Source organism: Polypterus senegalus, chromosome 6, assembly GCF_016835505.1.
Source record: "Polypterus senegalus isolate Bchr_013 chromosome 6, ASM1683550v1, whole genome shotgun sequence".
Classification (NCBI taxonomy): Eukaryota; Metazoa; Chordata; class Cladistia; order Polypteriformes; family Polypteridae; genus Polypterus; species Polypterus senegalus.
In genome coordinates this window covers 98,074,382-98,086,614 of record NC_053159.1, presented here as the reverse complement: position 1 = coordinate 98,086,614, position 12,233 = coordinate 98,074,382, and the positions used below count along the sequence as shown (strand labels likewise).

At 36.9% G+C, this 12,233-nt stretch overlaps 1 protein-coding gene across 1 annotated transcript in view; it reads left to right on the top strand.

Annotated features, from left to right (window-relative positions):
* Positions 1 to 11,747, top strand: part of gtf2ird1 (GTF2I repeat domain containing 1) — a 104,323-nt gene extending 92,576 nt beyond the window's left edge. The window contains exons 25-28 of the mRNA XM_039756631.1: positions 563 to 755; positions 6,108 to 6,145; positions 7,762 to 7,880; positions 9,656 to 11,747. Coding sequence (XP_039612565.1) covers positions 563 to 755; positions 6,108 to 6,145; positions 7,762 to 7,880; positions 9,656 to 9,724 — 419 coding nt within the window. The 3' untranslated portion in view covers positions 9,725 to 11,747. The remainder of the gene's footprint in view (positions 1 to 562; positions 756 to 6,107; positions 6,146 to 7,761; positions 7,881 to 9,655) is intronic.
* Positions 11,748 to 12,233: the final 486 nt, after the last annotated feature.

Here is a 12,233-nt window from a genome sequence, read left to right as displayed (position 1 = left end):
TATTTTCAGATATTGTGTGATGGACACTAGTTTGCTGGTCATGTTTTGGCTTACTTTCTGTCTCATTATTGGTTGGCAGCTAATTAAAGAAAAAGAAACGATTAAGGGATCCGAGCATTCAAGAGCACGTCAATTAAAATAAATTCAAAAGAAGTTAATTAGTAGCAAAAACAGGCCACTAATTAAGAAAAGGTTTAGAATGAAAACCTGCAGCCACTGGGGGCCCTCCAGGACCGGAGTTGGGGACCTCCACCTTAACATATCTGTCTTGGTCATATTGGTTCATGTAATAGTCAAGTTGATTACACATTGAAGAAAGTTTTCCTTGTGCTAAAAATAAACCTGTACAGAAAGTAGCGGGCAGGTCATAGGTTTTTCACTGTTGTATGCCACATAATATCGTTGATCATCTATGACTAGACAAGCACTCTTTCTCTGTTCAAGTATTTTAATTTCTACCTCTATCCAGCACTAGACAAATGAGGCAAAATGATTATGATCAACTATTATTATTATTACATAGACAGTGAGTTTTTGGTGATTGTTTTGTCCCTCTGTTTAGGTAAAGCCCTTGGCCTTGACCGTCCTGTATTGGTACCCTACAAACTTATCCGTGCCAATCCTGATTCTATTGATGTGTCAGGACTTCCAGATGACATACATTTCCGGAACCCCAACACATATGATCTGAACCGTTTGGAAAAGGTCCTTCAGGCCAGAGATCACATCAAAATGGTCATCAAAAGCCAGCTGCAGTGAGTAGAATAAGGAAATTTTTGGTGCAGCTTATGAATGAGCTTTAGTAAAACCATAAAAGAGACTCTGTTAGAACATGCCTAAATAGGTATTATGTAAAATTATAATGATTCTGTTCAGATTATATGTGAGGCGAGTACATAACAGTAGATGAGTATTGATACTATACATTTTAACTGTCAAGTAGCATTCTAGTGTGAAGTGAGTAACCACTTATGCATGGGGTAACCCACCAGTGGGACTCTGCCATATTGCAAAATTGTTTGTGCATCCTGCAATAAACCCACAAGTCAATCAAAAGCAATAGTGGTATTTTTACGTACCCAAGGATGTCTTCTTTCAAATAAATCATACATTTCCATGTTGTCTGCTCTCTTTCATTAGTAAAATATGCAATTTGCACAAGTATATGCCGAGGCAGAAAGTGCATCATGGCTGAGAGAATCTGCTTTTATGAAAGGTCTCACTTATGTCAAGCCACATACAGTGAAAGGATTCCTTACCACTGGATAGCTGAGGCCCAGGGCACTCCAATGATATATAGTTGTCTATGATTGGTCATTCATATTATATGCCACAGCTATGTGTAAAAGGCAGCAAATATATTGAGAAACGCCTTTCGATCGAATGTCATTGTATCATGCAGCTCTCGTCACTCTGTCGTAAGAAGAAAAGAAATAACAAAAGCAGTTTCAGGTAGTGGCTTGTTTTTGGTAATTCTGAAAGGATAGACAGCGGCATGCAATATTTTTTCATCCTGTTTCTAATTGCACTTGATTTACCCATACCCCCTGGCCTGGAGGGGGTGGTAGAAGTTAAAGCGAGTGCTTGGTGAAAGCAGCATGATTAGAAATGGGATAAAAAAAAATTGCACAGCTGTCATATATATCCCTTTGGGTGGAGGGGCATATTACAGTGTGAACAAGTCTCATTTGCTCGTGATCCACCAATGGCCATCTGTGACTAGAAATTGGTTGAGAAGCACTGGTTTAGTTGTATGTGTGGTGTGTGTGACTGTGAGTAGTTTTGGGGCCCTGCCCTGTGCACAGAGTTGAAAGCAAAGGCATTGCCTCCACCCTGTGGCCTGGAATTTAGACAGCACTTTGTTAAGGGGACATTTTCATTTTTTCTCCTATTTTTTTTTTCCATTACAAAAAGCTAAGTATGAACCTTAAGAATTACATATCCTGGAACAAACCAGAAAAAAAGTGGCAATGATAAAAATGACTTGAAAAACTCGTACCGGCTGCAACTGAGCTTTCTGCAGTTAAGTAACTCAATTTCTGTTTGTAAGTGGTTCAAATTCGATATGACCATGTATTAATATATAATCTCAATGCAAAAATAATAAAATCAAAAATATCAGACAGATGTGACCTTATGAGCAAACAGTAATACCAGCTACAAAAATCTTTACCACGTGGGACATTTGTGGATTGCACAAAGATGCTATGAATGGAATCATCTCTTCTGAATCTGTCTGCAAGACTCTTTCAGAAAAATATGCATTTGAGGCATGACATTGCAGATTATTGGCAGACTTTCTTTTTTCCTTTTCCTTCTCTAAAAAGATGGAATTTATTTCATATGAGTGAAAATAAAGAATCATTGAATAGCAGTTAGAGACAAAAGATTAATCATGAAGTTCTTTATTTAACCTGAGAACTGGCTTACAGTGCAGCCCCCCTTAATTTTAAACCATTTAAATTATATTTAGGGCCATGAACTAATAGGAATAGCCAAATGTAATTGCACAATTCAACTAAATTGTAGTGTAATTATTGTCACCAATCATTCACCCATGATTCCTTTTTTCTGTATCTTTAATACTGAATGCAAATAAGGCAATATCACCATCCAGTCAATCCTTGGCATGGTTTTTCCAGCTAAGGAGTACTTTTTTAGCATGTCTAGAGCAGGAGCCAATGTGATGAGTATTATCATGTCATTGATTGTCATTGATTGTGCTGATCAACAGATGAATGACATTGACTTAGTTTATTCCAGACATGAAATGCAAGAAAAAAGCAACAATAACAACAAAAATAAGTAAAAACGCTAAATGTCTGTGGGGCAACTGCAATAGAAGGCAAGTGGATGTGTAAATTGCAGCACAAAAATGCCATTTATTGTACAAACTGTAAGTTTTCGCTATGTCTAGTGATAAACAGAAATTATTTCAAGGACTGATAAAAATAATTTAGAAAATAAAGGTTTGGATGAGTACATAATTATAACTACATAGTTACGTTTTCTTTTTGCTTCAATGTGATATACAGTATAGTTTGTATGTGTGTGTATATATTGTTTTCTTATATATATACAGTATATATGTATATGTGTATATATATATGTATATGTATATAAATATATATGTATATATATATATATATATATATATATATATATGTGTATATGTATGTATATATATATATATATATATATATATATATATATGTATAATGTGTATATTGTGACTGATTAGGGTTTTCCTCGCACCCTTGTACCCTCGGACCACACGTCAGACACCAGACAAAAGTCCAAATAATTATTTATTATAATAATTATGTGCACAAAGCACGCTCCTCTCCGCAATTCTCAATAAACAATCACAAATAACCAATCCTCCACTCCCAGACGCTTAGCCATCCTGCCTCCCAACTCAGCTCCCCGTCTGGGAGCTCTCACAGTCCTTTTATATTCCCCGACCCGGAAGTGTTCCCAATCCAACAGTCCACAAGTCCTTATTCCTTCCGGGTCAGGGTAAACAATACTTTTTCTCACCCCGGAAGACTGTCGCCCTTCCTATAACGAACTTCTGGGTCATAGGGCACGAAGAACTCTTTGGTCCTCCCTGCAGCTCCCTCTCGTGGCCTCCATGGCATCCAGCAGGGCGGTGCATAAAAATTCCATTGTCCATGATGCCCTGCTGGTCTTCTGGGGACCTCCATGCTGCAAGGAGGGCTCCACCTGGCGGCTTGGGGTTATTGGCCAGGGTACATGGCCGGCCATATCTTACAATATGTATATGTTTGTATATATATGTATATGTGTGTGTATATATATATGTGTATATATATATATATATATATATATATATATATATATATATATATATATGTCTTGTATAATACACTATCGTGGCTGTTTAGTTGTCTGTCCAGGATTTTAACTCACCGGTAGCCCGCAAACCGTTTTAACTATTGACCTGAAATTTTGTACACATATACTAAGTGACATCTACTATCCGCTTTTAGGGTGATGATTTTTATACCTCATTTTTATTTTATTGTAAAATCAACTTTCGGCAGCAGCCAATAGGGCATGTTTACGGGCGCCATTATTATCCCTACCACCTTCACCATTACTTCCTCTACCTGTTCATATCTTATTTCATTCATGAGGCAGATTGAACACTTAAGTGCCAGTGAAAAATTAAGAAAAACATACAAAGTAATTGCAACACAAACACTGACTTAATCACTTTTAATGTGAAAAGATGCTGAAGAGAAGAAGCGGGCCACTAGGGTGGAGGAAAGAAGAGCTGCTCAGGAAGCAGCAAGCGCATCAACCTCTGAGCAAACAAATGCTAAACAGAGACATACAAGAGTATGAAAACTATAAGTCAAGTGTATTCACTTCACATTATCGTGCCGTACGCCATTACTGGTATATTATATTATATTATATTATATTATATTATATTATATTATATTATATTATATTATATTATATTATATAAAACTGTAATAGCAGTACTCGTTTTGAGAGATTAGTCAGTTGCAAGAGACAAAATGTTTCCAAAAAGGTGGACCAAACAGTATAACTTTACAATACTATGGGATATGACATTCAAACTCTGCACAATGATAGCTGACAGATTGGGGCACAGCAGAAATTTGATTCCAGGGTTGTGCATCATACAATGTTCTGGTTATATATTGTAAAATCCATCTTTTTGGATAGGAATACCTAAAGCACCTATTTTTTATTTTATTTAGTTGATATTATTGTAAACAAAGGTTTTTTAATCATGTAAATATTCCTCTTAATAATTTGGAATTGTTGTCAGAGCAGGGGAGTGTCTGTACTTATGAAAATAAATTCAAACTTCACATAATCATTAATGTTTAATATCCTCTTTGCATAATTTGAAATGTTTTCCTTTTAGTGTAATCTGTGCTAACAGAGATATAACAAAGTTGTTTTCAAGATGTCCTTTATCTTTTAAAAAGAATGCTAGCCTAAATGATTTTGTGTTACTGTGCACAAACATGTTACAGGAAAAGCAAAGATCATGCAACTATGCTGTAAATGACACAGTTGCATTTTCAATCAGTTGATTTACTGAAGCAATGCTATGTTAATGCAAGCTAGTTATCTCTTCAGAAAAAATGGCCCTATCAGTGGAACTTTCAACTGCTGATAAATAGTGTCATGCACGAGTGCTTTGGAGTTACCCTCAGGGCTCTGGAAAGGTAAGCAGTTCCACTCCGAGCCAAGAAGGGGCATCAGTGTTAATGCATTCTTACTGTCTACCTGCACTCCAGAAGCCTCAGGACCAGAAGAGCACTAAGGTCATGTTGGTGTCCTCCACCAAGTCCTGCTTCTTCTGGAAGCAAAAGATAAAAGGACCACAACTATCAGAAGTGGGCATTCATTCTGAACTAAGAGACTGACCAGACCACTAGGCATTCTCTTCACTTAGCTGAATTCAGCCTTGGCTATGATTTATTCCACCCACGTTTCTGTTCATTTTGTTATCTTTAATTTTCAGCAATATTAAAAAGTGTTGTCAGCTGACTTCCCAATGCTTGTCCTCTTTCCACAACAGATATTTGCAATTTGAGCAGATAATTAGGGCGCTAGCTCTTCATTTAATGACAACTGCTCTACAATGAGTAATAAATGTAATGACTGAATAAAAAGAAATGGCTGGATATCTAAAATTGTTCTAACATGATTTAACTGACACAACTGCTAATTTGAAAAATTGCTGACTCCCTAAAATATTTTAATGTCAACATCATGTGTTGATCAATCATTTCATTACTGAGGCAGAGACATGATTACTTATTGCTAACATTATATCAGTTGTACATTTCATTCTTTCATTATCTAAGACTTAATTTGTTTTATTCCTCCAACAATTATTTTTGGACCATCATCAACTAGTTTAAGTAACTCACTTATCATCACAGTTATATCCAGAAATAAGGTTTGGGCTTCCTGCCTTGTGCTTTCAAATCTGGTTTCTCAGACATTAGATTACAATTTTTGAAATCACCATCATTCATTTTTTAATATTATCTTGACTTTATTAATTTTTCTTTTTTTTCTTTCTTAAATAGACCATTTGAGGAAATGTGCACCCTTGAACCCAGCACAGGTAAGATAGTAACAGAGAAAAAACTAAATGAAAATTGGAGAGATTTTAATAAGCATGCATAATCCTGTCCAAGCTTCTGTTCTGTAATATACAGAAATGCTTGAAAGTTTGTGAACCCTTTAGAATTTTCTATATTTCTGCATAAATATGACCTAAAACATTATCAGATTTTCACACAAGTCCTACAAGTAGATAAAGAGAAACCAGGTAAACAAATGAGTCAAAAATATTATACTTGGTAATTTATTTATTAAAGAAAATGGTCGAATATTACATATTTGTGAGTGGCAAAAGTATGTGAACCTCTATCATCAATCAACTTTAAAGGCACATATATTGCTCTGTCAATTAGTCTTTTGACGTTGTAATAGTTAAACAATATACTTTTTTGTGACACTGAACCAGATCAATATAGTGCAATTGCACCTCTTTGACGGGCATATTACTAAGCCAATTGCTTGTTTGCAGTGTCTTCCTGACAGTAGGACTATTGACAAGCATTCAAGCATAGGTGTACTGCTGGAATAATATATCATCATGTACACTGTTAACTACTTTTAGATTTTCTCTGATTTTTTTTTTTTATAAAGAGTTGCTTGTTTTGGAAACACAACAGCACATTTTTTTATTAGCTCAATGATTTTACAATATCGTATTCTCATATGCATGCGTGTATGTGCATGTATATATAATATATATAAACACAGAATTCATTCTAAAGAGGGCACAGTCTTTAGAGAGAGGTTTTGCCTTGATTCTTTGTCCACATGGATGGCAATTGAAAAGCTGTTTAAAGCACTTCTGGTCTGTTAGCCAATAGGAAGGATGATTTTTTTTTTACTGCTAATTTACATGTTGCCAAGGACTAGCAGCTTGCTATTTTCATTATTCTTTGTTAAACAACCTGTGTATGGGATGGCACACACAAACTAACAGTGGCTGTTATTATAATGGAAAAGTGTGTTTTTGGGTGTGTGTATTTTTTATATTAGTCATATTTCTCTTACTTTATTGCCGTAACATCTGTTTGCATGGACTTTGATGTGATGAAGCTCATAAAAATAAACATCAATACCACCATTACAGCATAACACAAGACAATGGCAGATCATTCCACAACAAATCCAAACAACCAATTTTAACCAAAACATGTTAAACATGTTCATCAGTTTATTGGGCTGTGTGGTACACAAGCAGAACTTTGCCTTCCGCTTCTACGTCTAAGGAGTAGGTTTAGAATAAAACATGCTTAAACCTTTTGATGAAGGCTGCTGCAAAAGTACGTTTGTAGGAGTGTTTGCAGCTTATAGCAGAGGGCAGAGTGATAAAGCATGGAATTAAAAAAAAAAAAACATTTTTTAACACTTCCATGCTTTATCGTATTTACTATATGGAGGAGAGAAGCTAAGAGTATCCAAGTAGCTTAGGGCACTTGGCATTCACAGCGACAGAGAGGGGGAGGGTGGTCTGTTATAATTTGATAATAAATAATGGGTGCCAATTTCATCATGCACCATGACAAAACAATTATTAAGAATGGGATGTAAATCAACTAAAACTAAATAGGTCAGTTTAACTATATTATTTATTATATTTTTTATGGTCTTCTGAAACAGAAACACATAAGGAAGCCTCCTTTCACAGACGCAAAAGGAAGAGACTTCCAGATTCAAGTGAAGCACCTGCTACCTCAGGAGTAGAATCCAGGACTGCAGCCAATCAGATTTCTGTGATGGTATGGACCAGGAAGGGGAGGGTGGGTCTTAACTGAATTGCTCAAAGAAACACAATACCTAAGCATGGAGAATTTCAGAAAACAAGATATCTTTTCTTGTGGGTAATTATCCATTCATTTTTTAAACCCACCTTATCTATTTTTGGGGTCATACTGAGTAAGAGCCTATCAGGGAAAGTCTGCAGGCAATTCTGAATGAGGTGCTAGTCCTTGGTAGGACACACTTGCACCCACACTCCTTTACACTCAGTCAATTTAGAGTTGCTGGTTATCTTAGTTATGGTTAATTTGTGTGTACATTAAAGGTGGCGAGTACAAGTCTAGAAAGAATTCGCTTGAGTCATACATCTTCTGGAAGGGTTACATTAATAAGACTTGTGTATAATTGAAATTTGCATATAATGAAATGTCCATTGACAACCCCTTGCTTTACCTCCAAAATAACATATCAATTAATATATACATTATGTATATACATCAATTGTTTCAAATATGAATGTACATCAGTAGCTTGAATTCAAAATCTCATGTGCAATAATGTTATTTTACATGTGACTCAGGCTGTGTACAGGAGGCTAGAACTGGAGGCACAGTAGCCTGCTTAACTCCAATACAGCCATACTTAGAACAGAGCATTGTTTTACAAAAACATTAGCTAGTTCATAATCTAGAAATAAAAAAGATGCACGCTATGAATAAGACAGAGCAATTGCACTGTATATGCCAAATTAGGCCAAAGGGGTGAGAACATGAGAGGGCTGCATCTTGTTCTTCCTAACAGCAACTTTCACATCAATATGATAAAAAGAGGGAGGACAGGAGAGAGCAGCAGGCACATCATTCCTTTGTGCACCAATGCATATCAGGTGTCAGTGTAAACAGAGGAGTGCATATTGCTTCTTCTTATCTTGCTATGGATAAGACCAAGTGAGTGCACAGCAAGTGCACATTTCACTCTTCTTCATGACCCTGTGTGCAGCAGTGAGTGCGAGAGAACAAGAGTGACATCAGGCATACAGTATGTCTTTCTTGCTCTTGTGCCACAATATGCCCCAGTGAAGGAATCATAGTGTGAGTACATAGGATTCTTTTTTGCACTGGTGGGACTGAGGGGGGAGTGAGAATAACCAGTGAGTCAGACCGAAAGGTAGAGAGGCTTCTCTTACACAATATAAGAAAAAAGGCACATCATCCTGCATGGTGTGTTATTTCAATTTTTCATTTTTCCTAATATTTTATTTGTATATTCTACCGCCAACTTGTATAAAGCTGAATTTGTATATGTTCAGGTTCTACTGTAATTCATAAAGCTCCAACTGTTGTCCATGTTACAAGAAAAATAAAATGTTTAGTAAGTTTAAAACTAATATAACAGACTTATTCATTGACTGAAAAAAGATTAATTAAGCAATAAGAAAAGGATGACGTCATGTATTTATTTAAACTTGGAACCTACGTTTGAAATCCTTTTTCAGTAAGGATGCAGGATTGTCCTGAAAGTTGGCAAATGCCAAATTCAACTTGTATATCTAGAAACGCTTTTTTTTTTTTAACTCCGATATATTAATTTATAGCAATGTTGTGGAAAAAAGAACCTTGGAGAACACCAGACCTTGACTCAGTTTTGTTTTGGAATATTGCATGAATAGCAGTTGACAAACCATTCTATCCTAGGGTGAATGGCATGTAAATTTAGACAGTTCATAGAAACCTAAGTGGAGAGCTGACAAATTTTACCATGTTTTAATCTTCTGTACTTTTTTTTTCCTTCACAGCAGTGGCCCATGTATATGTTGGATTACAGTGGAGTTAATGTACAGGTTCCTGGCCAAGTGAAATACTAAGTGGGAGGACTGCTGGGGTGCTGTAGGAGCCCCAAGAAAAATTGAGTAATAGCTATTTGCATGGGCATCCATTGCAAATAGCAGTATGGCCTCCTGCTGGTGCCTTTTTTGACCTGGACACAATTTTCACAAAGGAAGGAACAAAGAAATTTTTGCTCCATTCCTATTTGGAACAACAGCAGAAAGGAAATTATGGCCTTCAGCACTTCATCCTAAACAGGAACATAGGCTTTGTTTCTGCCCAAGGATGAAATTGTGGCATGCAGAACGAATGCTTATGAGAATGAAGGAGAAAAAAAAAAAAAGACTGGTCTTTCCCAGGTTTGTCTCCCAAAGACCACCCTGTGACCTTTAACTTGCTGTCTATCATAGATGGCGCCTGCACTTACAAAACAGCAGAAGGTCTCTTGTAGACGAACACCATGAACTGGCAACATAGCTCATTTCTGTCTTAAAATTACCATACCAATCAAGCCAGATTTAAGCTATCCCCTTTCTCAGTAAGATATGTTTTATGGAAATCATAGATACTTTCACAGTAGAAGTATGGGCTTCATGTCACTTGAACTGAATTTTAGATGGCAAGCAACTTCTTTTCGATCATGGCTTTATTTACCAAAATGAAACATGTTCCTTGAGGGCATAGGCATTTTTTGTTTATCCTTGCTTATTCATGTATACACTACTGGCTTACTGAAATAGATAAGGATTGTACCTGAAAAGCTGAAAAGAAAACATAAACATTGGATAGCTTTTCTTTGTGGTATGGTCCAGGTTCCCCTGTAGCGTTTCATTATTAAATATCAGAGCTATCTGCTGTTGATAGAAGTTGTACTTTCACATGTTGAACAGTACACTATGTTGCCCGGTTTGACTCCTTATGTCAAGCAGCATCATGGTGGCTGTATTCCTAGAATTATCCTTCCGGGTTGGGGTGCCTGTTGCGTGTGTGTTGTGACTACTGTGCAGAGAAGCTGTCAGTACTGCTTATGCTTTACAGCCACAGTCTGTTAGGCTGGCACAGTCCCTGACAAACTCAGGCTAAAGTGTGCTTGCTTCCTTCCATACGACTCTTTTAATAATGCAGCAGAGGTGAGCCATCTTGAGACTCCTGCTTCTTGGAACACCTTGATGGTATTACTTGTCATTTGATGCCTCTGCATACTTGTTACTTGAATTTTCAGCAACTCTATGTGCCACTTTTTTATTCCTTAAAAACTATATCCACTTATATGATACTTTCTTTTTTTTCCGTGTTTTATATGATTCTTGGAGTCGCATATTATATTTATTGTAAATATAGGGTGGACACTATCCAATGTTACGTAAAATATAAATCTAAATGGGCCTGGTATGAGTAAGGCCTGTTATAAACTGACCCCCAATTTTGCACCCAATGCAGCCAGGACAGGCATTAGCTCCCAACAACCCTAAACTTGAAAGACATTTACAAAATGGATGGATGCATTCAAGTACATGGAAAATCTTATCATTCAAGGAGGTGATCAGGCTGCATTGTCTTCTGTTAGGAACCACATTTTGGTTGAAAAAGCTAAGATTAAGTGTTACTGTAAGGGCAATAATTTGAAAAAACATTTGAAAGCCATTTGAAAAACTATTTCTTGGGTCTGCCCATACACATAACTGTAAATTCTTGCTATGGTGAACTCCCAACTGTTCTGTGCCACATTGATAGAGTAGTCTTTGACTATTTACCTTCTGGGAAATTGGAAGGTGTGAGTGTTGGGGACTCTAGCCATTAGCCCCTTTAATTGTATGGGCAGGTGAACAATGTGTCAATTGTGGTCATGAATAGCAGAGCTACCCAATTTGTCTTTTGGATGTACAGATGGACACTTTAATCCCAAGAGATAAGTGCATTTTTACAGTGGCCAAATGCACACAAACTACACAGAATATACTAAAGATGAAACAGTAAGACAAATACATAATACTAGCCAACCCGCGGCGTACCATACGCTGCATAATCGGGCCTGTTTTTAATTATTTTTAAGCACAGGGAGAAAATTAACATTTGAAAAATCGGTAATGTAATAAATCAGCAAGAAAAGCCACATTGTAACAATGCACAGAACGAACCAACACACAATCGTCCATGACTGAAAACTGGTGGACCGCCATTGTGCCCTGCCTGCTCATGTGCCCCACCTCTAACTCTGCACTTGAGTCGTTGTCGTTTTTGCACAGTCCACACGCACCTGTGACTCACGTAGAATTTTCATTGCTCTGTGTGGTTTTGGCTGCTTTTCTATATATAATCCACCAAGACACCCAACCACAGTAGTAGCGTGAATTGCTGTATGTAGCGTGTAAAACAGTTTGCTATGGTGCATGCGGTCATGCGTCGTAACCGAAAACTCATTTTTAAAGACTGCTTACTTCATTGTGTTTTAACCTCCGTTATAAAGGATTGTTTTAAGGATCCCATGGGATACCCCTTGCAAACCGTTTTACACGCTGCATATGGCGATTCAACTCCGCGAGAAAC